This window comes from Jaculus jaculus, chromosome 17 (genome assembly GCF_020740685.1).
Source record: "Jaculus jaculus isolate mJacJac1 chromosome 17, mJacJac1.mat.Y.cur, whole genome shotgun sequence".
NCBI lineage: Eukaryota > Metazoa > Chordata > Mammalia > Rodentia > Dipodidae > Jaculus > Jaculus jaculus.
Genome location: NC_059118.1, coordinates 8,968,845 through 8,991,662, shown reverse-complemented (window position 1 = coordinate 8,991,662; position 22,818 = coordinate 8,968,845). Strand labels below are relative to the sequence as shown.

Genomic DNA, 22,818 nt, shown 5'->3' with positions numbered 1-22,818 from the left:
GACTGTAAACTCTTGACTTTCATTTTAAATACTGTAACAGGCTCATTTTACAAAATGTGATTGTATCCGGAGAGGGGCTTCTAAAGAAGGAAATAGCATTAAATGGCATCATAAGAGGGCTGGAGACATCGTCATCACTAAGTGGTTAAGGCGCTTGCCTGCGAAGCCTAAGGACCCAAGTTTGATTCCCCAGTACCAATGTAAACTAGATGCACAAGGAGGCATGTGCATCTGGAATTAATTTTCTGTGGCTGGAGGACCTGGCCATCTGTTCTTTCTTTTTTCCAACCTTCCTCACTTCTTTCCTGCTTTCTTTTTCTTTCTTTCTTCCTTTCTTTCTCTTAGTTTCTATCTATCTATCTTTGTTTCTTTTTTTTCTCTCCCTCACCTTTCTCACCTAGATAGGTAAATAAATACAATAATTTTTTTAAAAAATTAAAAATGCTGTGAGTGGTAGTGCACGCCTATAATCCCAGCATTCTTAAACCTAAAATAGGATGATTGTTTTGGGTTTGAGGCCAGCCTGAGACTAATTCCAGGTCAGCCTGGGCTACAGCAAGACTTTACCTCACAGAAACCAAACTAACTAACTAACTAACTAACTAACTAACTGACTAACTAACATCCTAAGAGATGGTTCTTGGTTAGGCAGAATGTGTGACTTTAATGAAAACAAAAAAAGATTCCTAAAAACATATGTTCCTACCTCTTTATGAAGAGTTGGAAAGGCCATTTGAGGCAATGCTAAGATGGCAACTCTCCTTGAGCCAGGAGGAAGCCCTGCGCAAACACGCGGGCTGCGTCCTCCACCCTGAACTTCCAGCCCCACGAATTTGTGAAAAGACAAATGTCTAAGGTTTAAGGCTTCCACTCTGGAGCTGAGAAGATGGACCAGTGAGTGACATGGTGCCTACCGCTCCAGCGTGAAGATCTAAGCTCAGGTCCCCTGAATCCACACACGTGGCTTGCAGCCATAGGGACTTGCCTGTCTTCCAAGGACTCAGGTGGCAAAGGCAGGAGCAAACTGGCTAGCATGAGGAGTGGAATTGGTGAAGTCTGGGCTTAAGAGAGAGGCCATGCCTCAGAAAATGAAGAGGATAGCCATTAAGGAGGAACCCGAAGTCAGCCTCTGGCCTCCACCTACAGACACACACACACACTCACTCACACATACATACACACACACTATCATTAATAATTACTTATTGAACTAATGAATGAATGAATGCATGAATGAATGCCATGCCAACGCTTTGATGGGAGAATAGAAGGTAGTTTTCAAAACCAGGGAGTCAGGTAGGAAACTGAAAGACAATAACCCAGAGAAAGGAGCCCCAAACCATGTCTTATACAACCCAGGAAGTTTGACTGTTTCCATTGCACATGTGCAGGGGGATTAGGAGAGTGTGGATGAGTTGGCTCAGCCGTGAGTCTCGACACTGAGAAGGAACTCCAGATGCAAGTGTCTCTTTGTACATCCAGCTTACGTGGGTGCTGAGGAATCAAAGTCAGGCCATCAGATTTTGCAAGCAAGTGCCTTTAGCCACTGAACCGTCTCTGCTTACTACGCAAGGATAATAGTAACTAGAGAAACCGATCCTTTTGCATGAAAACCATGGTTTACGTTTGATAATCCCTTGCAGGTCTTAGCCGGTTTTGTTTATGCGGCAGTGAACGGAAAGGCTTGCCCGGGGCTCAGGACATGTTCCCAGCCCCACTCAACGCACAGCCCTTCTTCTGCCCCATTCTGGAACAAACCCATGCACAGCCTCTCGAAACAACAAAGAAAACATGCGTCACAGTTCAGCAAGACGGTCTGTTTTCCAACCTGTACCAATTGGCGTATTAAAAATGAAAGCAATAAACAAAACTGGATCGACAGGCTGAGTTTACAGAAAATCCTACGGGGATCAGAGACAGCAGAAACAAAGACAGCAGCCAAGGGAAGGGTACTCCGCTAAAGGAGCCCTGGGGAAGACGTGATGCTTGCTTGTTCTGTCTGCTCTAATTTTACCCATCAAACAAGAATGATCTTCCAGACATGCCAGCAAGTTCCAACGCTGTCATTCAAGAGAGTCACTTAGAACAGAAACTGCACTGCCAAGAGTGGACAGAGAACCGCTCCTTCGTCTCCTAAGTCAGCTGTCCTGTGAGAAGCTCTTCTCAGGCCCGTCATGAGCCAGATGAGTCCCGGACAGAGAGCAGCTCGCTCGGGCGGCTGAATCCTAAAGAGGCTCGCTGGACTGCACAGCATGTGTCCTCTCCTTCACTTTTGCCCGCCCTTCCCATGCATTCCTACCAAGATGGACAAGCACTTTCCTTTCATGGGGCTGGTAAGATGGCTCAGTGGTAAAAGGCATTTGTTTGCAAAGCCTGCTGGCCTGGGTTCGATTCCCCAGTGCCCACGTAATGCCAGATGCACAAAGTGGCACATGCATCTGCAGTGCATTTGTGATGGCTAGAGGCTCCAGCTCAACCATCACAAAGGATCTTGTGAAACCAAACCAGCACGTCAAAATTAATGCCTTAAGTGAGGGTATCATGTTGTTGGGGAATATAAGATTAAATCAGCCTCACATTTTAGCCATCATAGCAAGGTTAGGGGCAGTCCCAACATATACCTTTGTGTGTGTGTGTGTGTGTGTGTGTGTTTTAATCTGTTAATATATGCTGGGACTGGTAAGTAAATAGAGAACCCTGGGAATAGATAATTTAGCTTTTTTTCCTTGATATTAGCTTACTTTTTTCATGTGTATGGTGTATGTACATGCATGTATTTTTTGCATGTGTGTGAGTGTGTATGGAGGCTGGACATTGATAGCGAGGGTCTCCCCCCATTATTCTCCATCACATTTACAGAGAAAGGGTCTCTCAGATCCAGATCTGGCTGAATCAGCTTGCCCCAGGGACCCATCTCTCTCTACAGGCTGGCTACACACCCCTCGATATTTACATGGGTGCTGGGGAGGTGACCTCACGTCTTCCTGTTTGTGTGGCAAGCACCCACTAAGCCTTCTTCTCAGCCCAGCACTTGGCTCTCCTATGAGATACTTTGTTTTAGTTTTTGCTAAGATTCACAGTGGTTCTAAGCTAGCGGCAATCTTGCCCTCCTGAGGGGGACATTTGACACAGTCAGATGCTACTGGCATCTTCAGGAAAAGTTTGAGATCCTACAAAGCATCCTGTGATGCAGAGCAGCAGACCCTCCTGGTGAAGCCACCCGGCCCTAAAGGTTCATGACATTGACACTGAGAACCTTGGTCCTGGCCACATGGGTTGGTTCCATCTGGAGGGTGTCCACAGGAACAAATGTCAAATGGTAAAGGTGCAAAGAGAAAGCAAAATTTGAAACCGAGGACTCTAAGCCGTGCATGTGTGTGAATGCATGTGCCGTGCGTGTGTGCGTTCACGAGTGTGTGTGCAGTGTATGTACGTGCCCCTGCAGGGACAGACGTGTGGGTGACCACGGGTGTTGTTCCTCAGAAACTCAAACTACCTTCTTTTAAATTTTTTTTTTTCCTGAGGCAAGTCCAACAAACTGCAAATGCGCGAGAGAGAGAGAGACAGAGACAGAGAGAGAATTGGCATGCCAGGGCCTCCTGCCACTGCAACCTGACTCCCGATGCGTGAGTCCCTTTGTGGGCATGGCTCAAGTGGGATCCGGAGGGTGGAACATGGGTCCTTAGATTTGGCAGGCAGGTGCCTTAGCCGCTGAGCCATCTGTCCAGCCACCCAGCCACCTCCTTTAAGTCAGGCTCTCTCATTAGCCCACAGCTGTCAAATCAGGCTAGATTTCTGCACAGCCACTTCCAGGAATCCTCCTGCCTCTGCCTCACCCATACTGGGATGACAGACATGCATCATCACCACTTCTGGCTGAACTGCTAACTGCTTGCTGCTTGGTGTTTTGAATGAGTGCAGAGCTTTACTGGGTTTCCTGGTATGAAAGACAAGCACCCTCATTCAATCCCAGAGAGAGAATGAAAGTATAGGTCACTAATGGGGTATTAGTTTGTCTAAAGAAAAGTCATCTTCAGGGGATTTGCAGTCAGTAATAATATAGTGAAATCTTATTTCCCTGACAATAAAATAACACGAATATATCAATGTCCCCAGGGTAGGATGTTTTTTACAATAGAAAAATATATATACAAAATCCTATTTGCACACTGAAATAAACAGCGCAGGCTTGGGCTTAGGCAATATTGTTAGAGTTGGAACTATCAACACTATCCTCGGGGCAACACCATAGCAGAAGATTAATAAGTTTTTGGCCATTTTTTTTATTGTAATACCTACGTATCTTTCACATTAGATTCCTTTCCTAGAGTAATAAGATAAGACTTCAGTATCGCTTAATATCAAACGTCCATATAAAACATCTGGCAAACACGGATACAGACAGCATTCTTTCTCACCTCTCCCTTAAGAATGCATTTTATTCAAATGAAATAGTCCAAGAGGCTCTTGCGCAGCCACTAGGTAACTAAGGGTATGAGAGAGACGAGCTTTGGAATATGGGAGGGTTTGTGTTCCAACTCCCAGGCTTATATTTGTACATGATGGGATTTCATGTTGGACCACTACAAAGAAACAATAGGTGATAGTAAGGATGACGTGTAGAGTTTTGCTGAAAATTGAGAGAACACTAGGCCATTTTATTCTGCTAAGCTCGCCTACAGCCGAAAGCAAGCAGGTTTTCCTTCTCTGAGGTGACTCAGACACCTTAATCTCCAACTCCTGGCCAGAAGGATCGCTGAATTATTTTTTCACTTCTTTTAAAGATAGAGAGAGAGATGATGAGTGTGCCAGGGACCCTTGCCACTGCCACTGAACTCAGGCTACATGCCACATGCACCACACACATTGCACATCTGGCTTTACATGGGTACTGGGGAACCAAAACCAGGATGGCAAGATTTGCAATCCAGCACCTTTAATCACTGAGCCATCTTCCCATGCCCTGAATTATTTTTTAATTTATTTGTCAGAGAAAGAGGGAAAGAGAGAGAGAAAGAGAGAGAGAGAGAGGGAGGAAGAGAATGGGCATGCCAGGACTTCCATCCACTGCAAACAAACTCCAGACACATGTGCCTCCTTGTGCATCTGGCTAACTTGGGTCCTGGAGAACTAAACCTGGGTCCTTTGCCTTGCAGGCAAACGCCTTAACCACTAAGCCATCCCTCCAGACCCCAAACTTTTTTCTTTTTTGGTTTTTTGAGGTAGGGTCTCACACTGGCTCAGGCGGACCTGGAAATCACTCTGTAGTCTCAGGGTGGCCTTGAACTCATGGCGGTCCTCCTACCTCTGCCTCCCGAGTGCTGGGATTAAAGACGTGCGCCACCACGCCTGCCTTCCCAAATTGTTTTATAAAGTGCTACCTTGAATGGATTCAAGAAGATGGATGAACCGACATTTTTCTACCTGCTAAAAGTAAACCACCCAGTGTGACTGTAGTCTGCTTACATGAGCATCTATCACTCAAGCTGAATTCGCGTGGCGGGAGTGCGGCTCCGAGTACGTCCTTCTTTACCCACTTTGAGCCACTGCTGAGCTCTGAAGGCTCCCTGGACCTCACAGACTCTTGTGTTTGAACCCTCGGCCTCCAGCTGATCTGGAAAGTAAAATCTCACTGGAGGACGTGAAACACCGGAGACAGGCCCAGGGTTTTACAGCCCACTCCCACTTCTCATCCGGTTTCGGCTTCTAAACCTGCCCAGGTACCAGCAAGCAGTTTCATGCTCCCTTGCCCCGTGGAACGCGCCCCAAAGTCCTCCGCCCTGAGCTCCCATTTCCCCCCAGCCTTACTTTCCCCACCATGGTGGACTGTGCACTCAAACTGCAGCCAAATTAAATCTTTCCACTTTGAGGTGGCCTCTGTTCATGGGTTTGGTCACAGCAAATGAGAAAAAGAACTGATACGGCCATTGATTAGAACCCAACACAATCCTGGCCTATGACGCTCAGAAAAACCTGTGTTTAGTGTACAGTTGACAAGGACTCCAGAGAGGTATGAAACACACCTCATGTGCTGGGGCGATGGCTCAGAGGTTAAGGATGCTTGCCTGCAAAGCTTGATGGCCTAGATTCCATTCCCCAGCACCCACTACAGCCAGGTGCACAATGTGGCCTGTGCATCTGGAGTTACTTTGCGATGGCAAGAGATGTGCTGGGCCCATTCTCTCTTGCACTCACCTTCTCCCTTTTCTTCCTCCCCTCACCCCCTCGCTTCATAAATAAATATATTAAAAAACATCTTTTCTAGAGTGTGGGGTCTTGACAACAGAACAGTTCGTGTTGGTGACCATCTTAAGCGCCCAAGCCCTCAGAACACAACTGCCCATCTTCTGCTATCCAGTGGAATCCATTTTATATTTTGACAAATATATATATATATATATATATATATATATATATATATATATATATATATATACACACACACAGATTTGTACGTGTTGAATGTAGAGGTTTCCGGCAGGTTGGCAGGCTCCCGGGGTGCTGCTTAGGAAGGTTATCAGAACCTTTAGGAGGCAGAGCACCACTGTCGGGCGTCACTGGAGACAGGCCCTATGGTTCTTAACCCTGTCCCCCACTTCCTGTTTATGTCTGTCTCCCACCTGACCAATGTGAGCAGCTCCGTTTCTGGCTGGGGTCACCCATTCCGGCCCTGCCGTGATGAAAGGGGCCTTCGCGGCGCAGAGCTGACTTGAACCCGTATCATCGTCAGCTGTTTCAGGTCAGGTTCAGACACACCCGCGCACCTAGTGAAAGATCGATTCACCTCCTTCCCTGGGTCCCCAGTACACCGCGGTTGTTTCAGAGAACGGCTCCCATCTTTGTGTCTTCCTTCAGAAATACTTAATACGATATCTTAAATCCTTGTTAAGATGAGCAGACACATGCGTCTTTTCCTACTGCGGTCTTCCCGCACGAGCGGGCTTGCTTTCTGTCTTGTACTAGGGTGCGCAAATATGGGGCAGTTGTACCCAATGTGATGTGGACTTTTTTTCAAGTTACACCACCAAAATAATTTTAGACGTTATTGCAGGTAAATTCTTTCTGTTTGCTTGTGTGCGTGTGGGCACCTGCATGCACGTGTAAGATGGATGTGCTCATGCTGACGTGGGTGAGCCTGTCGTGGGTGAGTGTGGGCATGACCGGGCCCTGGTGCGGGTGTGGAGGGCCGAGCACAACCCTAGGCCAGTCTGCCCTCCCACCTCACTCGGAGGCGGGGTCTCTTGTTCACTACCTGGAGATTTTCCCGTCTGGGATTACAGAAACCTGTCAGAGATTTTAGCTTCCAGTGAGGTCTGAGGGTCTGAGCCCCAGTACTCACACTTACTCAGCAAGCACTTTACCCATGGAACCATCGCCCAGACGTACAGATAAAGTCTTTGCCAAATCACCTTTGTTGTGGACTCAGCTGGGCCAGCATTAAACAGTGTCGAGCTGTTTTAACAGGATTGGAGTGACTTGCAACATATCTTCAGATATCAGCCTGTAGTGTGGCCATGGTATGGGACTAGCCTCCTCCCTATAGCAATAAGTGTTTCTATCAATTTTATGGTTTTTATCTCTTGGTGAGTTTGATTACTAGATCCAATAGCACAATGTGAACAGGGAATGACTTGCTTTCTGCTGGACTTACACTGAATTCCTGTGTACTCCGAGTAAGTTGTCTCAATTAGGTTCTACACCTTGAAGAGGTACCTGTGTTAACCCATGAGACCGTGTGTTGGTTTGGCGTTTTATGTGCACAAAAATGGTCATTCTACAGCTGCCCAATTATTAGGATGTTACCATCTATGATAATAAAACCAAAGATGAGCAAACATTTTGAAAACCATCTATGTGGTTGAAGAGATTTCTCAGTGGTTAAAGGCTCTTGCTTGCAAACTCAATCCCCCAGTTCCCACATATAGCCAGATGTACAAAGTGGCTCATGCGTATAGAGTTCATTTGCAGTGAGTGGCAAGAGGCTGTGGTGCTCTCTCTGGCTCTCTTTCTGTCACCTTCTCTTTCAAATACACAAAAATATAAGAATTAAATTAAAATAATGTATGTGATTAATCAAAATAGTAATATGATATGGCTATGATTTCTTTTGACTTCACTACAGTATGTAAAATTTCTGTTTTAAGGTCACCAATAATATGATGGGTAGTCACTTCCATAATTCCATTCATAACCAAGGCATGAACATATTATGGGCCACATGGCAGTTTGGAGGGAAGCTAGAGGTTGTATCTAAGGAAAAACAGGTGAAGGGCTTGCAGGCATGCTGGGTGGTGTCTGCAGTGGGCAATGGTTTCCCCGACAGTCACTGATGGAAACCAGGCAGATATTGTCAGCCATGTTTCTGATTTTGCCATTTACAATACTGGGTTCAGTCATCTAATAATAAGAAATATTGTTATGCTGCAAACCTTCACTGAGATAATGGCACCACAGGAAATATATACGTGTCAATAGCTCATATAAAGGGTCAATTTCCCCATGTATCCCAAGAATATAATGCAATGGCAATTTTGCTCTTTTATTTATTTTGCTTTCTTTGCAAGCAGAAGGGAGACAACCACACATACAGAATGGTCACATCAGGGCCTCCAGCCACTGAACATGAACTCCAGATGCACGCACGACCTCCTGTATCTGATTTATGTTGGGGAGATGAACCCAGGTCATTAGGCTTTGCAGGAAGTACCTTAGCCTCTGAGCCATGTCTCTAGTCCAGTGATAACTTTGAAATGTTCACTGAGGACAATGTTTTTCCATCCCAAGTTCATTTAACCATTACAGTGTTTTATAAAGATACAATTATTGTGACATCTCACAGAACAGGAAACTGTAAAGTACAGACAGCATGTCCGTGGTCATACCTCCAGTGAGCGGCAGAAGACAGATGCTTGCCAGGTGGGCTGGATTTGGGGTCGGCAATCTTACCCACTGCGTAAACAACGTGTATTTAGGATGAGACTAATTGTGTAACTATCTGTACATGAAGTGCTTTGATGCTACTCATGAAATAAATACTTAAAAATCAGGAGGTGAGTGGCTGTCACCATGTCTGAAGTCTAGAAGAAAAAATGTCATGTATAAGGTAACATGGAATGTGATGGAATGTTCTTAGGAACCACATGGAGCTCAGTTCAGCCGCAGTGGTGAAACTGTGTTGTTCCCTGTGGGTTACACATGCAAGTTTACATTTTGTTCTGTAGCTAGCAAAAGGCCAAGAACCAGGAATGTGGGTGATTCCTATGACTACATTTATTTTAAATATTATCCCAAAGGTCACAGCATGCCACACTTCCTTGTAAACACCTGTGTTTGTTGTCATGGATGAGCACTGCTCATAGCCTCAATCATGCCTCCATGGGCAGAATTAATGAGAATAAATAACTATGGCGTGTTCTGCCCTAAACAGGACATGTATGTCATACACTTCAAAACTCAAGGACCCTCGTGGAAGAAGGAACATAAAGAATGTAAGAGCAAGAGGACGGGGAAGGAATGGCACAGAATGCTGTCTCCAGGCCACGACCATGAATTCACAATACCCATGGTTTCCTGCACAAGACGGAGCTTGTCAATAATTCATTATGGATGGAAGAAGGGTCCAAAAGTTCCAAGAGTATCTGTTGGCAGTTAGTAGTTGCTGAGAGGGGGGGACTAACATTCTTTAGTGGTTGTCAAAGCCTAGCAGCTCAGGCCAATGATAGTTTGCCTGTTCTTCAGTAAGTAACCTCCCAGTGATGATCATGCAAGCATACACTAACTGAACTCAGTGGGTAAAAACAAAACCAAGCAAAACAAAACAATACAAAAAAAGAAAAGAAAGAGAAAAGCATAAAAGTAGGAGGCAGGGTATTAAATGAGAAGAATAAGGATTTTAGTGAGTGTGAGGAGTGATAAGGAGGGTAACTGGGGAAATTAAGATAACATATATTATGCATATGTATAAAAGTTTCAAAAATAATATTTTTAATAAAATATTCAAAAAGCAGTAGGAACCAGAGGAGAGTCATATTAGAGGCAGGTAATGACTACCCATGTCAATGAGATGGAGAGTGACGTGAGAAAAATACCTAACGCCAACTTCTGGCCTCCACACTCATGTGGGCCTGTGTGTGCTTGAATCTGTGCACACACACATATGCACACACATATATACACATATGCATATGAAAAAGTCAGTGAGAAAAATGTTTAAACCCACTGAAAAAAATATCAGAAGAAAATGACAGAGGAGGAATCCAGATCAAAGACAGACAGAGAAAACTGTAAGATTAGGAAGCAAGAAGGAAATGCAGTTTGTGATTGAGGGACCCAAGGGAGGAGAAAGTTTCAAAACACAATAAGTAGTGAAATAAAACAAATAAGAACGAATTCACTTATCTAAGGACTAATGATTTGGTTACAATCATCAGATTTGGAGATCACTGCTCATATCTACTAGTGAGGGGAACGCCAGTGAGTCTGGAATTCGTTCTAGAGAAGGATGTGTGTGTCCACAGCAGAGGATGCTTGCCTGTGAAGAGAAACATAAGTCTAGAATATTATGAAAAGGGATCTCGCCCACGGAGATGTGTCCTTTGCTTCCATCCTCTACGGGTGGAAAAGACTGGGCTGGGCTGGGCTGTGCACACAGGTTGAAAGAACAGTCCGTGTACAGGGAGGTGTTGAAGAAAGGGCATAAGTTTACATTGCAAGATGAGAATCAAGAGTTTAGGGGATGCAAAGAAATGGCTAAGGAGTTAATGGCGTTTGCTTGCAAAGACTGAGAGTCCTTTGATTCCCAGCACCCTTGTAAAACCAGGGGCACATGCATCTGGAGTTCATTTACAGTGAAGAGTCTCTGGTGCACCCATACTCATTCATTCATTCATTCATTCTATGTTCGTAAAAATAAATGATAATTTAAAAAACATTTTGAATATTTTTTTGTTTATTTTTACTTATTTGAGAGAGGCAGAGAGAGAGAGAGAATGGGCGTGCCAGGGCCTCCAGCCACTGCAAACCGAATGCCCCCTTGTGCATCTGGCTAACGTGGGTCCTGGAGAATCGAGCCTTGAACCGGGGTCCTTAGGCTTCACAGGCAAGCGCTTAGCCGCTAAGCCATCTCTCCAGCCCCCATTTTGAATATTTTTTGCATTACAATTATAGGGTGGATATCATTTTGTGAATATCTAAAAGGACAGTAGCAGAAGGTGAACCTATCTTGCAACAAGTTAAACAGTTCAAAGGATATAATGGCATGTTATTAATGTAAGGTATGGGAAGACAGACTCAGGTTTGTGTTGACAGTTGTGCCCAAGGCAAATGCATGGACTAAAAGTGGTGGCCATAAATATGCAGAAGGGAGAGATTCAGAGTGGACTGGGTGCTCCTTGCAATGACAGACACAGTGCTGCTGGAAACTCTCGTTTGCTTTCTCAGAGTCCAAGATGGAATGCCAGCGTTTGCTTGCTCCGTAGGTCTGTCCATGCGCGAGGGCGAGTCCTTGGGGAACAGTGCCACTGGGCATGGTGGTGGCTGGATTCAGGTGCCCCCAAACACTTAGATGTTGTACAAGCTGGGTTCCCAGCTAATGGAGCTTTGGGAATCAACGCCTCCTGGAGGCAGTGTATTGTTGGGTGCGGGTTTATGGGGATAATAGCCAGTTTCCCCTCGCCAGCGTTTGGCACACTCTCCTGTTGCTGTTGTCCACCTGATGTTGGTGAGGAGGTGATGCCCACCCTCTGCTCATGCCGCCATCTTTCCCTGCCATCATGGAGCTTTCCTTCACGTCAGTAAGGCAAAACAAACCTTTTTTTTCCCTCTTTTTTCTTTCCCACACAAGCTGCTTTTGGTCAGGTGTATTCTATCAGCAATGCAAACCTGACTGCAGCAGGCACTTTGAATCATGACTCAGTGACTGGCAGACTGCTGCAATATAGAAGATGATCTCACTCTCTCGCCCCAGCGCCAAACTCAGAGGGGCTTGCTTCGATCTTGGAGACTCAGAGGTGCTTGCTTTGGTCTTGGGGAGCACACATGCCAGAAGTTGACACTAGGGATCTTCCTCAGTTGCTTTCCATCTGTGCTGGTTTGAATCACATGTTACCCCACAAACTCAGAGGTTCTAAATACTAGGTTCCTATTTGAGGGAACTTTGGAGACATGCTGGAGGAGTTGTGTTATTGTGGACAGACGTTGGGGTGCTACAGCCAGCTCCCCACTTGCCAGAATTTGGCTCATTCTCTTGCCACTGTTTTCCATGTGCTGTGGCAGAGGTGATGTCCAGCCTCTGCTCATGCCATGCTTTGCCCTGAAATCATGCAGCTTCTCCTCACATATGTTACCCAAAATAAATCCTTTCCTCCCACCAGCTGTTGTGGGTCTGGTGCTTGCCCAAGCAACAAGAATATAACTATAGCACCATCTTATTCTTTAAAGCCAACCCTGCGTGTTGCTCAGCCTAGAGCTTACTGATTTGGTGGCAAAAGCTAGCCAGTGAGCCCTGTCTCTACCTTTTCAGTGCTTAGAATACAGGTGCCCTCGCTGCACCCAGCATTTTATTAGGGTGCTAGGGATCCAAACTTGGGTCTTCATGCTTGCACCACAAGCCTTTTACTCACTGACCCATCTTCCCAGCTCTCTCATTACTTTCTAAACAACAAATCTGTGGTGCCTTGTTGGAAATAAGTAAAGGCTTGGTGCATGGATAAAATAAATCCTTAGGTTTTACCCACTTGGAGGGAAGTTTGAACCAAGGGGTGAGAAGTGGACTCCTACTCGTTTATGACCGTTGATTATTTCTTATGGAAGGTGGCAAGGGAAAGGGCTTTGTCTCATGCATTGACTTTTCAGTCTGTAGACTATAGCACTATAGGGTGGACCCACTGGGTACTTGTTGCATGAGTATGTGGTTAGAAGAATGAAAAATTGTAAGAATGAGACGTCATTATCTCAACACTTTCAATATCCCACAGATATTAGAGGTCACTGACCAAACAGAGAAATGGATTCAACTAATTTGACCCTCTCTGTTGATCTTCAATGAGGCTCCCATCCTGAAGGATTCCCTAGTCAACTGAAAGGCAGACAAATGATAGCCATGGGGGAAAGTGGGCTCCAAATACTAAGGGAAAAAAAAAAAAAACCAAAAAAAAACAAAAAAAAAAAACAACTGGCACATACTGATGGCCAATCCAGACCAAGGCATGACAAATGGACTTAAAACACACTCACCAGGGCTCAGAGAATTTTATGGAAGAGGGGCCACAAAGATTATAAGAGCCGCGTGGTGGGAGGGACTATCCGGAGGCCTTGCCCCATGCCACACACCAACACTGTGTCTGATCACGGCTCTCACAACTCATAACCCACAGCCGCAGGGTGAACACCAGCAACCCCACTGAGGCGGGCCCTCAGCGGAATGGGGACAGGGAGGAGGGAAACGCTGGCGCTGGCGTGTGACGCATCCACACAAAGTTTCTACTTAATAAATAAAAGCTAATTAGTTAATTCTTACAAAAAGAAATGAGAAGTGTTTAAGTGAATGACAGAGCACCTCTGAGGAGCCCAGGCAGTATGGCAGGCTGATGTGCAAGGAGGAATTGTAGCTCAAGACTACGCTACACGTTTCCAAATGGAAATGAAGACCCAGACCTGGATCACCCGACTAGCCTCACTTCTATCCCTGACCTCGACCTCTCGGCCTTGACCTTCAGCATGTTGTTGGTGCAGAATGTCAGAAAGTCACCTGGGCGCACAGTAAAGATCACCTCTGTGGAGAAGGCAGGGCAGGCAGGTCTTAGGTGTAGCCTACCATTGTCTAGCCTTCCTTTCCGTAACTGGCCCACAGTTTGGAAGTGTGAGAAGAAAAAGAAGGAGAGAGAGAGAAGGACTAGGAGAAGTGAGTGCTTCACATGCCTGGAACACGCGTGGGATGTGCCTTAACCTCCTTGGAGAAGAAAAGAACTACAGTGGTAAGTTCAAGATTTGGGTTTAAAGATGGTAGACAACAGCCAAACCTATTGGAACATTTTCCGAGGTTTTCCTTGGGCAGTGATTAAACCTCAGATTTCTAAGCAATGGAATCAGAGGACATGGGATTTACTTACCCATTCTGAATGGCGGCCGTGGGGTCATAGGTCAAAGCCATGCCAGCCTGCATAGAGGTAAGAAAAATGGGGAAAAAAATATATCTGAACATTTTTTTTGATATTATTGTGGCATTTTCCCCCCAAACATTCAAAGACATTTATCTTTGTTTGGCTATGACTTAAACTTATTTTCTCATATAGATTTCTCTAGCTTTCCTGTCCCAACTGGAAGTTTTACTATCCACTAACCAAAATCCACCAGTGAGCTGGGAGTTTATATAATGTATTCAGACAGACCATAGAACAATACGTTTGGATGCCATCCATCTGTACTGCCCAAACCACCCACTGTCTCATTTGGTAGGCTTGTAATTTCCCTCTATTGTCAAGTGCGGCTATTATGGATTTCACGGTATGCCGATAGGAAGGATCCCATAGCCTGGATAAAAATAAAAGTACTTAAAATGCATCCAACCTCATAGAAGAAGCTGTTGGGAAGTGTTTGTGTCAAAATAGTTTCTATGCCTCCGGGGTGTGTCGACAACGAGCTCCAGAGAGCTTGCCCAGTGGCATTGCTAGCTCCTGTCCTGCCAGGGGTGGTCAAATGGAGAGGCCGTTTACATAGGATGGAAATTTAAAACTATATAGCTAACAAAGAGGCAGTTTGGGCAAGTTTCTAAGAATAAAACAACTTGTAAGAACTATATTTCTGTTATTGGCAGCAGTTTTAAAGAGAAATGTAGCCCACCCAATGACTGATGGAAGCCTGCCTCATCTGTCTGAGAGATACCGCCCCGCCCCCCCCCTCAGCCTTTCGGACACATCCAGCTTTGACCCTGTGACAGCCGTACGGGGAAGGCAGCAACGATCTCTTCCCCGTGTTACAGACACAGATACTGAAGTTTGGCAATGTCAATTGACTTGCTCTAGGTCACACACTATCTGGAGGCAGAATCAGATTTTAACACATGTCTTCTGAGATAGGCTCCTTACCATCCTTCTACTAAAACATTGCTCAGAGCTTGCACGAGGTCTGGGAACCATCTGGCACAGCCTAGGAAAGCAAGCTCTATGCCACGTGGACATGCCGCCTTTGCTGTCCCCGGACCATCTTGTGAGCAGGGATGAAATGTGGAATGCTATTTAAAACCACCTAGGTTTATCCTTAGTGTGGATTGTTTTGTTTTGTTTTGAAATGTACTAGTGAGTTATATTAACCTCAATTTTCTAACACTGATAGTGTGCTATAAATATATAAGAAGAAATCACTGGGACAACTGGGTATAGACAGGACCTCCCTGCCTTTTTTAACAACACATAATTACAAAAAATTTTTTTTAAAAAAGGTTGAAAATAAAAGCAGATGAGCTTTGAGGACTTTTCTAGAATAGTTTTCATATTTGACTTTTTTCTGTTTCTCATGTGGTTGAAGGTGGATTTCTTATGAATTCCACGAATTCCTTCAATTTAGCTCACAACTGAAAATTCTCACGCTGCCTATTCTGGGGCCTGATATATACAGTATGGCCCACTACCAGGATTTATTCTATTATCTCCCTCAACAGTATGACCTATGTTACTTAAGATTCAAATGAGGAGCAAGAGCCTAGAGCCACAGTTGAATGGAACTGGGCTAGTGGGAGAGAATGCATAGGGCGACACAGTGTTTGCAAACAATGTTGACAGCGATGCCCACAGTCAGCACGGGTGTTCTGAGGACACATGTTTAATGATAACTGCATGACCTCTTTGTTCTTAAGGTTCTCAGACGTGTTAAAGAAACATGCAGTTGATAATACAATGAGCTGGGTACTGCGAGATGAGAAAGGAATAGCAGACATGGAGATTTGCTTTGTGGTTAAGGAGAGGCAAAAAGTGATTGCGCGCGTGCGCGTGCGTGTGCGTGTGTGTGTGTGTGTGCGCCTGCATATGCATTTTGTATGCATCTATGAGTGCTGAGGCCAGAGGGTGACATTAGACACCCTCCTCAAACAGTCTTCGTATGTTTAATCACAGGGTCTCTCGCTGAACCTGGAGCTCACTGATTTGACTGAACAAGCGAGCCAGCAAGCCCCAGAAATTCTGCTGTCTCTGCCTCCCCACACACCACCTACATATACAAACAAATATATGTGAATATTCTAGGTATGTGGCACCGTGCCCAGCTTCTATTTGGGTGCTGGGGAATCCAAACTCAGGGTCTCATGTTTGTGTGGCAAGCACTTTACCCGCTGTGCCATCTCTCCAGCCCAAAGGTGGTGACTGCAAAGCCTAGAGAGAAGTAAGGACTCTGTTCCTAGCTTGTGCCAGGGATACAGCTGTGCCAGAGGCTCATGGGAGGGTGACATCCAGGCTGGAATGGAGCTATCCAGGCCTAAGTGACTGCTCGAAACTTTGGAGCCTGGAGCAGGTAGGACACCAAGATGGCCTTTGGGAAAGAGACTGTCCAGTGAGAAAGCCCGAGTTTCTGTCCTATAACACTTTCAAGTTGCCACACGAGAGACAGAATGAAAATAGTGGACTTCACACTCAACGGAGGTATCAGAAGATCATGAGACAGTCAAGGCTATAGATCTGGTCAGCCTCTTAGATCGAACAAGTCCAAATCCTGTGGACTTATAGGAAGTCTTCCTTTGGCTGCCATTAATGATTTGCCCTGTACTTACACTAAACTGTGCTCCAGAGAACCATCAATGCTATTCAACCCTTCTCAAACTCTAAACTTTCTAGAACATTCTCATGCCATCGGTTAGCACAACTCTAGGTAATGCTTTTCCCTTCTCATATTTTATTTACATTCCTCTAGGGGTCTTTTTAGCTGATCAGTCCTAGATAGACATGCCATAATCATCAATGAAATTTCTCTCTCTCTGTCAAATATGTATTTTAGTCAATGAACCTGAATCTGCTTCTTCCTCCATCTTTAGCCTTCATCCTACATTCCACAGGGAGCACAGCTGTTGCATGAATGGTATTATGCTGGAGGGGAAAGAATGCACGGTCTTGAGTTAGACTCGTCTGAGTGAACTCCTGGCAATGGTTCTTTCTAGTAGTGTGACCACGGACAAATGACTTCTTAACCTCTCTGCTTCTCAGTTTCCTTAACTGTTAAATGGTATAATACCTACCTCATCGGGTTGTTGTGAAATTTAAATGACATTACGTTTGAAAAGCGCCCAGCACAGTGCCTGGAGACAAGACACATACATAAATATTATAATACAAAGCAGTATGTGTTAGGTGCCGTATGACTGGTATGGATGAGGTGTGAAGGGAGAGGGGCCGGAGGTGATGGGGGGTGCACAGAGGAGGTACAGTTGAGGCAAGCTGGGAGAGATGACTGGGCTTGCTACAAATGGGATGTAGAGAAGAGGCAGACTCAGGCAAAAAGAATAAAATGAAGAGCTGTGTAAATAAAAATGACGAGGGGAGCGGTTTACTCAACAGTGGAACATGAGGAGGGGCGCGGGGGAAGTAAGTCTCAAAGGTAAGGAGGGAGATCTCCATGGCACAGCTTCTCTTGGGGAGCCCCTCAGTTCTTTGGAGTAGGGAAATTGCATAACCACGAGGGTGGTCATGAGCCACAGGAAACACTATGAGTCCCCTGAAAACCTGGGGGTATGTCCAGGGCAGCGCACACCCGGAGGAGGTGTGTGTGGACAGGGAGGTGGGGCGAGTCTAAGGAGAGAGCATCGTTGCGGAAGGGCGCGGAATGAACACAAGTTCCACCTACTTCGTGACTTTGCCTAGGGACAGTCCTGCCTCTGAGTACCTTTGGCAAGAGGAGACAACAAGAGATAATGTCAAGTCATATACATTTGGAATATCGTGGAAAACATAACAAGGCAAGGGTTAAACACAGGGAATTAAGAACAAACAAACAAACAGACAGACAGACTTCACTGCTGGCTGAATATCACAGGCCCATAGTTGAGCTTGACCGCACCTGGTCCCACTGCAAGTGTGACAGATTGCTGAGTGACAATTCTAATGTGGTCTTAATGTAGATTTTGCATTCAATTTCCCATTGTATCTACTCACAGAGATGAAAAAGAAATTGATTTTCGCTGGTCTGTCTAGCCGTGTTTAGACAAAGCCAGAACCATGAAATCATCATTATGTAATCACCAAATATTGTGGCATGTTTACAAACCCCAGAGTCACAGGAAAAAGTAAAATACCTTGGGACAAGATGAAAATGTCACACCCCATATGTAGAAAAAGTGATGTTTAATCCTGTCACTTACTTTCAAAACAGGCTTTTTACATTCGCAAACATTTTCCACTTTTCCAATTCATATCATTTGTTTAGTAGAGGCATGAATAATTTACTTAAAATGGAGTGTATTTTTTGTGATTTTTTTTTCAAGAGTGGCTAAGTTTTGGCTTAGTATTTCAGCCATAAAAGGACATTTCTAGGCCACCTTCCTACAAAAACAAGAAATGAATATTTTCAAAAAAATAATTAAAACTTACTTTGAAATTATTTTGTTATAAGTAAATATGGAAGGTTCATTAAGATAGATCAGTTTGTCTCAGAAGCTGCATACTTTATATTCATAACTGATTAAGTGAGGTTATATCAACAAGTTTTGGTTATAGAAAAAGTGCTTAAAGGGAGTGGGCAGTATGATTTCAGAAAGGTCCCTTAAGATTGAGCCCCTTGTGTTACCTGGGAACAGGGAATCACCAATTATAAACAAATCTAGAAAACTGTAAGCTGGCAGAACTGTTTCATAACTTCTGAAACTAATTTACACTGGATGTTAATGTGAATCAAAACATTGGAGGCAATAAAATATATACAGTTATGAGGGAAATTCCTTAAAAAGTGAGACCTGAAGTTTTTTGTTCTTGTTGTTCTTGTTGCTTCTCTTTATGCATGTGGTTATATGGTTAATTATGTGTGTGCGTGTGTGTGTGTGTGTGTCCACACTTATGTGTATCAAGTATGTGGAGAGCAGAAGTCAATGTGGGATGTTTTCCTTGATTGCTCTCCATTTTATTCTTTGAGATACAGTCTTTCCCTGAACCAAGAGCTCACTAGTTCAGCAAACCTAGCTAGGCAGCAAGCCCCAAGGATCCTCCTCTCCATTCTGGCATCTGTGATCACAGATGCAGATCATATCACCACACCTGGCTTTTATGTGTGGGTCGGGGATCTGAACTCAGGTCTTCATATTTATACAGTGAGTACTTCACTGAGTCATCTCTCCATCCCCTGGGACCAAGAAGTTTCACTCCTTTCTCCAAAGTCTATCTTCAAACCCGATGCAATCTAGCTAGACGCATTACACGGAAGTAATGATAAGGATTTCCAGCATTCATGACTAGAATAAAGACAACATTGTTTATATATATTGTATGTATGCATATGTATGTATATATCCTTATACATGCGTACATAGAGAGAAATGTTGTGTTCAGGATTAGCACAAGTTCAAAGTTAAGGAAGGCCAGGATAATTACTTTTATGGACATTATATCTAGAGTGTTTATTTCAGGCATCCAATTTTTAAAATAGTACTTAAAGTAGTTACTTGGTAATGACTAAATATTCATATATTCATATAAATAGAATGACCAAAATGTGTACAAAGGGACGTGAAATTGTATGTTTTAAACATTTAGTGGCTGCTACAGAAGAAAAAAATATCTCATTAATATTTTTGTTTAGAAAGCATGACTTTGAACAAATCATATGAAATGATGAATAAAACATGTTTAAAAAGTCAATGCTTCAAAAAATGTTAAATTTCTGACTACACATAAAACCAAAAGTACTTTCACCACAGTCTTGAGGCCTCTCTTTCTTTCCAGGGAGTATGAACTGTCAGCCTCGTCCTCTGCCATTATCCCCATGGGAGCTGCCAGCTCACGCTCTGCCTTCTGTATCTCCTGCCTAGACTCCTGGCCATGTTCAGCTCGATGTCTTCTCCTACGTCACTGTGCATGTGTGCTCAATTAATAAATTAAATTCAAATTAATAAATCAATAAGTTCCAGGAAAACTTTAACTTGCCCTTTACTTTGTACTTGTAAAACTTATTTGTTTGAGAGAGAAACAGAGAAAAAGAAGTAGATAGAGAGAATGAATATGTGCACGCCAGGGCCTCCAACCACTGCATACAAACTCCAGATGCGTGTGTTACTTTGTGCATTTGGCTTTACATGGGCACTGTGTGTGAGTATGTGTGTGTGTGGGGGTGGGTGGGTGGGTGCCACGGCCCATATGGAAAAGTCAAAGAATGATTTTTAGGCCTGAAGAAATTGATCAGTACAGAAGGTGCTTACCTGCAAACCCTAAAGACCTGAGTTTGATTCCCCAGTACCCATGTAAATCCAGATACAGGCATCTGAAGTTTGCATTAAAACCAAACAATGTTCAGTTCCTGCAGTTTCTCTCACTCTTACGTTTTACCCCTGTGTTGGCCAGGCTGGATGTTCAGTGAGATTCCAGAAGATTCTTCCATTTCCACTTCCTGTCTCATTCTTAGCTGAGATTACAGAAGCCCTTCATAGCTTCTGGCTTTTATGTGCCGGGTCTGGAGACCCAAGCTTAGGTATCAGGCTTGCTCAGCGAATACTTTATTCACTGAGAACTCTCCCTAGGTCCTTAAAGTCTCCTTTTGAGAAACGTTAGCTGGACTCATCTGAACTTGTAAAGAAAATATTTTAGCCATTGGCTGGCTGCAGACAAGGGAGAAGCTACGTGATGGCTGTGATTAAGAGAGACATTACTAGTGGAGTGCTCAAAATGGCAACATGCCTGACTTCAACTGGGACCAGGGCCCTGGAGGAATGAGAGTTGGCAAGGAAACACAAAAACCTTTCTCAAAATGGCTGGTCCAGACTCACAGTAAGGGAAGGACTGCAAAACATCATCTTGATGTCTTTGAGAGCGCTCTCAAGGAACCAAGTGGGTGTCTTGGTCCACATTTATCACTTTTAATGTAGCAAAAGCAATTGGAGAACAGAAAGATGCAAGCTTCTCATGTTAGTTCAGATCACAGCTAGGAAAACGATCGAGTTGTTGATAGGCGCTGTGACTGCGCCCTGTTTCTCCTAATTGGCTTTTGCTAAGGCATTCCTCTCAGAGAAGAAGAGCAGCTAAGGACAAGAGAAAAGGATGCTGAGGGAACCAAGAACCTGCAGCTGACAAAGGCCGTGGATGCGCAGGAAAGGTCTGATGCGGTGAGAAGCAGGAGAGAAGGGAAGGGAATCGCGGTGGTACTTGACGCAGCTGCTTCACGGACTCCAAGGCCGGCGGGCGGGGGAGCATCTAATGTGAACTTGTTAAGAAACCAAAGTTAAATTAATCCTTGGTTTACAGCTGCAGATGACCTTGAGGTTGAGGCAGTCTGTCGTTTGATGTGAAATGCCACCTGCAGGCTCATAGGTTTGAACACTTGGCTCCTGGCTGCAAGTGCTATATGGGAAGGATGTGGGACTTTCTAGGAAGTAGAGCCTGGCTGGAGGCAGCGGGTCATGGAGTGGGGCTTAAGGTTTTATGGTCCAGCCTCCCTTCCTCTTTCCCGCTTCCTGACTCTGGGAGCACTGTGAGCAGCCTCTGCACGCCCCTGCCACCACGCCTTTACCGCCGTGATGAATGTGTCCCTTCTGAAACTGCTGACCAAAACTAAACCTCTCCTCCTTGAATTTGCTTCTTTTCTTCAGGTATGCAGTCACAGCAATGCGAAAGTATCTTTCATAGGCATCTATTATTATTTTTTTTTAATCTCAACCTAAACATCTAGCTTTTATAAACTCTGAGGGCAGTTTTGTTTTCCCCCACATTTTAACATCTGTGAAATTTGGATACACACATTAATGGATGGCATTTCATAGTCTTGTCAAGCTACTTTTCACGGCATTTAAAATGATACAACACTTCATCTTTAAACAACGGTGTGTTTAGTCAATGATGGAGCAAATATACTGTTAAATCACACCGTGACATGGTTGCCTGGGATGTAAAGCTCACGATGCGGAGGTTGCTACGGGCGAGTCTGTGGGGCTGGATGAAAGAAAGGCATGTGGGTGGTTGTTACAGATTCCCCTGGGTCCTGGGTTTTGTTGGATGTAGTCTAGCATTGGGAAACGGTGGCTTAATGATTGACTGGGGGCAGTTCCAAAACCTGACATGAGATGGGCTTGCCAGGACAATGCCAGCACCCCAGAATCATCTCAGCACCCTCAGAATCATCTCAGCTGGTCGTTGCCTTCAGCTGCCTTAGCCCACAGGTGATCTAACCAGGGGACATAGAAACCAATCGCAGTCCTTTTCCACTGTAATTAATTGCTTGTAATAATGTTCTCAGACTCATGTCGCTTCCAAGCAACTTACACCCATCACTTCCCCAAGAGCAGAAGTATGTTATCTGCACCCCTTTCCTTCATGATTTAGGCTTGTCGGAGAACTGGACTCATACCAGTTACATCCTAGCTAAAAGCACACCACTTCAGGAATGCAACAAGACTTTCTCCTTAGCAGCCACATATCAGTCAATACTAGACACTGAAGCTTCAAAGAAGAGCCTTTGATCAAACAAGAAATAAACTCATGCTGGATCTGTGTGTAAAATGTTTGCTATAGCATGAGGACATAGGATTGTATCCAAGTACCCATGCAAAAAATTAGCATAGTGGAATATAATTTTAGCCCTTTGGGGCTGAGGAGGGGGTTCAGTGGATAAAGTGCTTGCCCCTCAACCTAGGGCTCTGGACTT

General features: G+C 44.5%; 1 protein-coding gene across 7 annotated transcripts in view; it reads right to left on the bottom strand.

Moving 5' to 3' along the window:
- Positions 1-22,818, bottom strand: part of Rbms3 (RNA binding motif single stranded interacting protein 3) — a 1,479,068-nt gene that overhangs the window by 112,871 nt on the left and 1,343,379 nt on the right. For all 7 annotated transcript variants that reach the window (XM_045136303.1, XM_004662088.3, XM_045136304.1 and 4 more), the window contains one exon: positions 14,109-14,155. In XM_045136303.1, the coding sequence (XP_044992238.1) occupies positions 14,109-14,155 (47 nt within the window). The remainder of the gene's footprint in view (positions 1-14,108; positions 14,156-22,818) is intronic.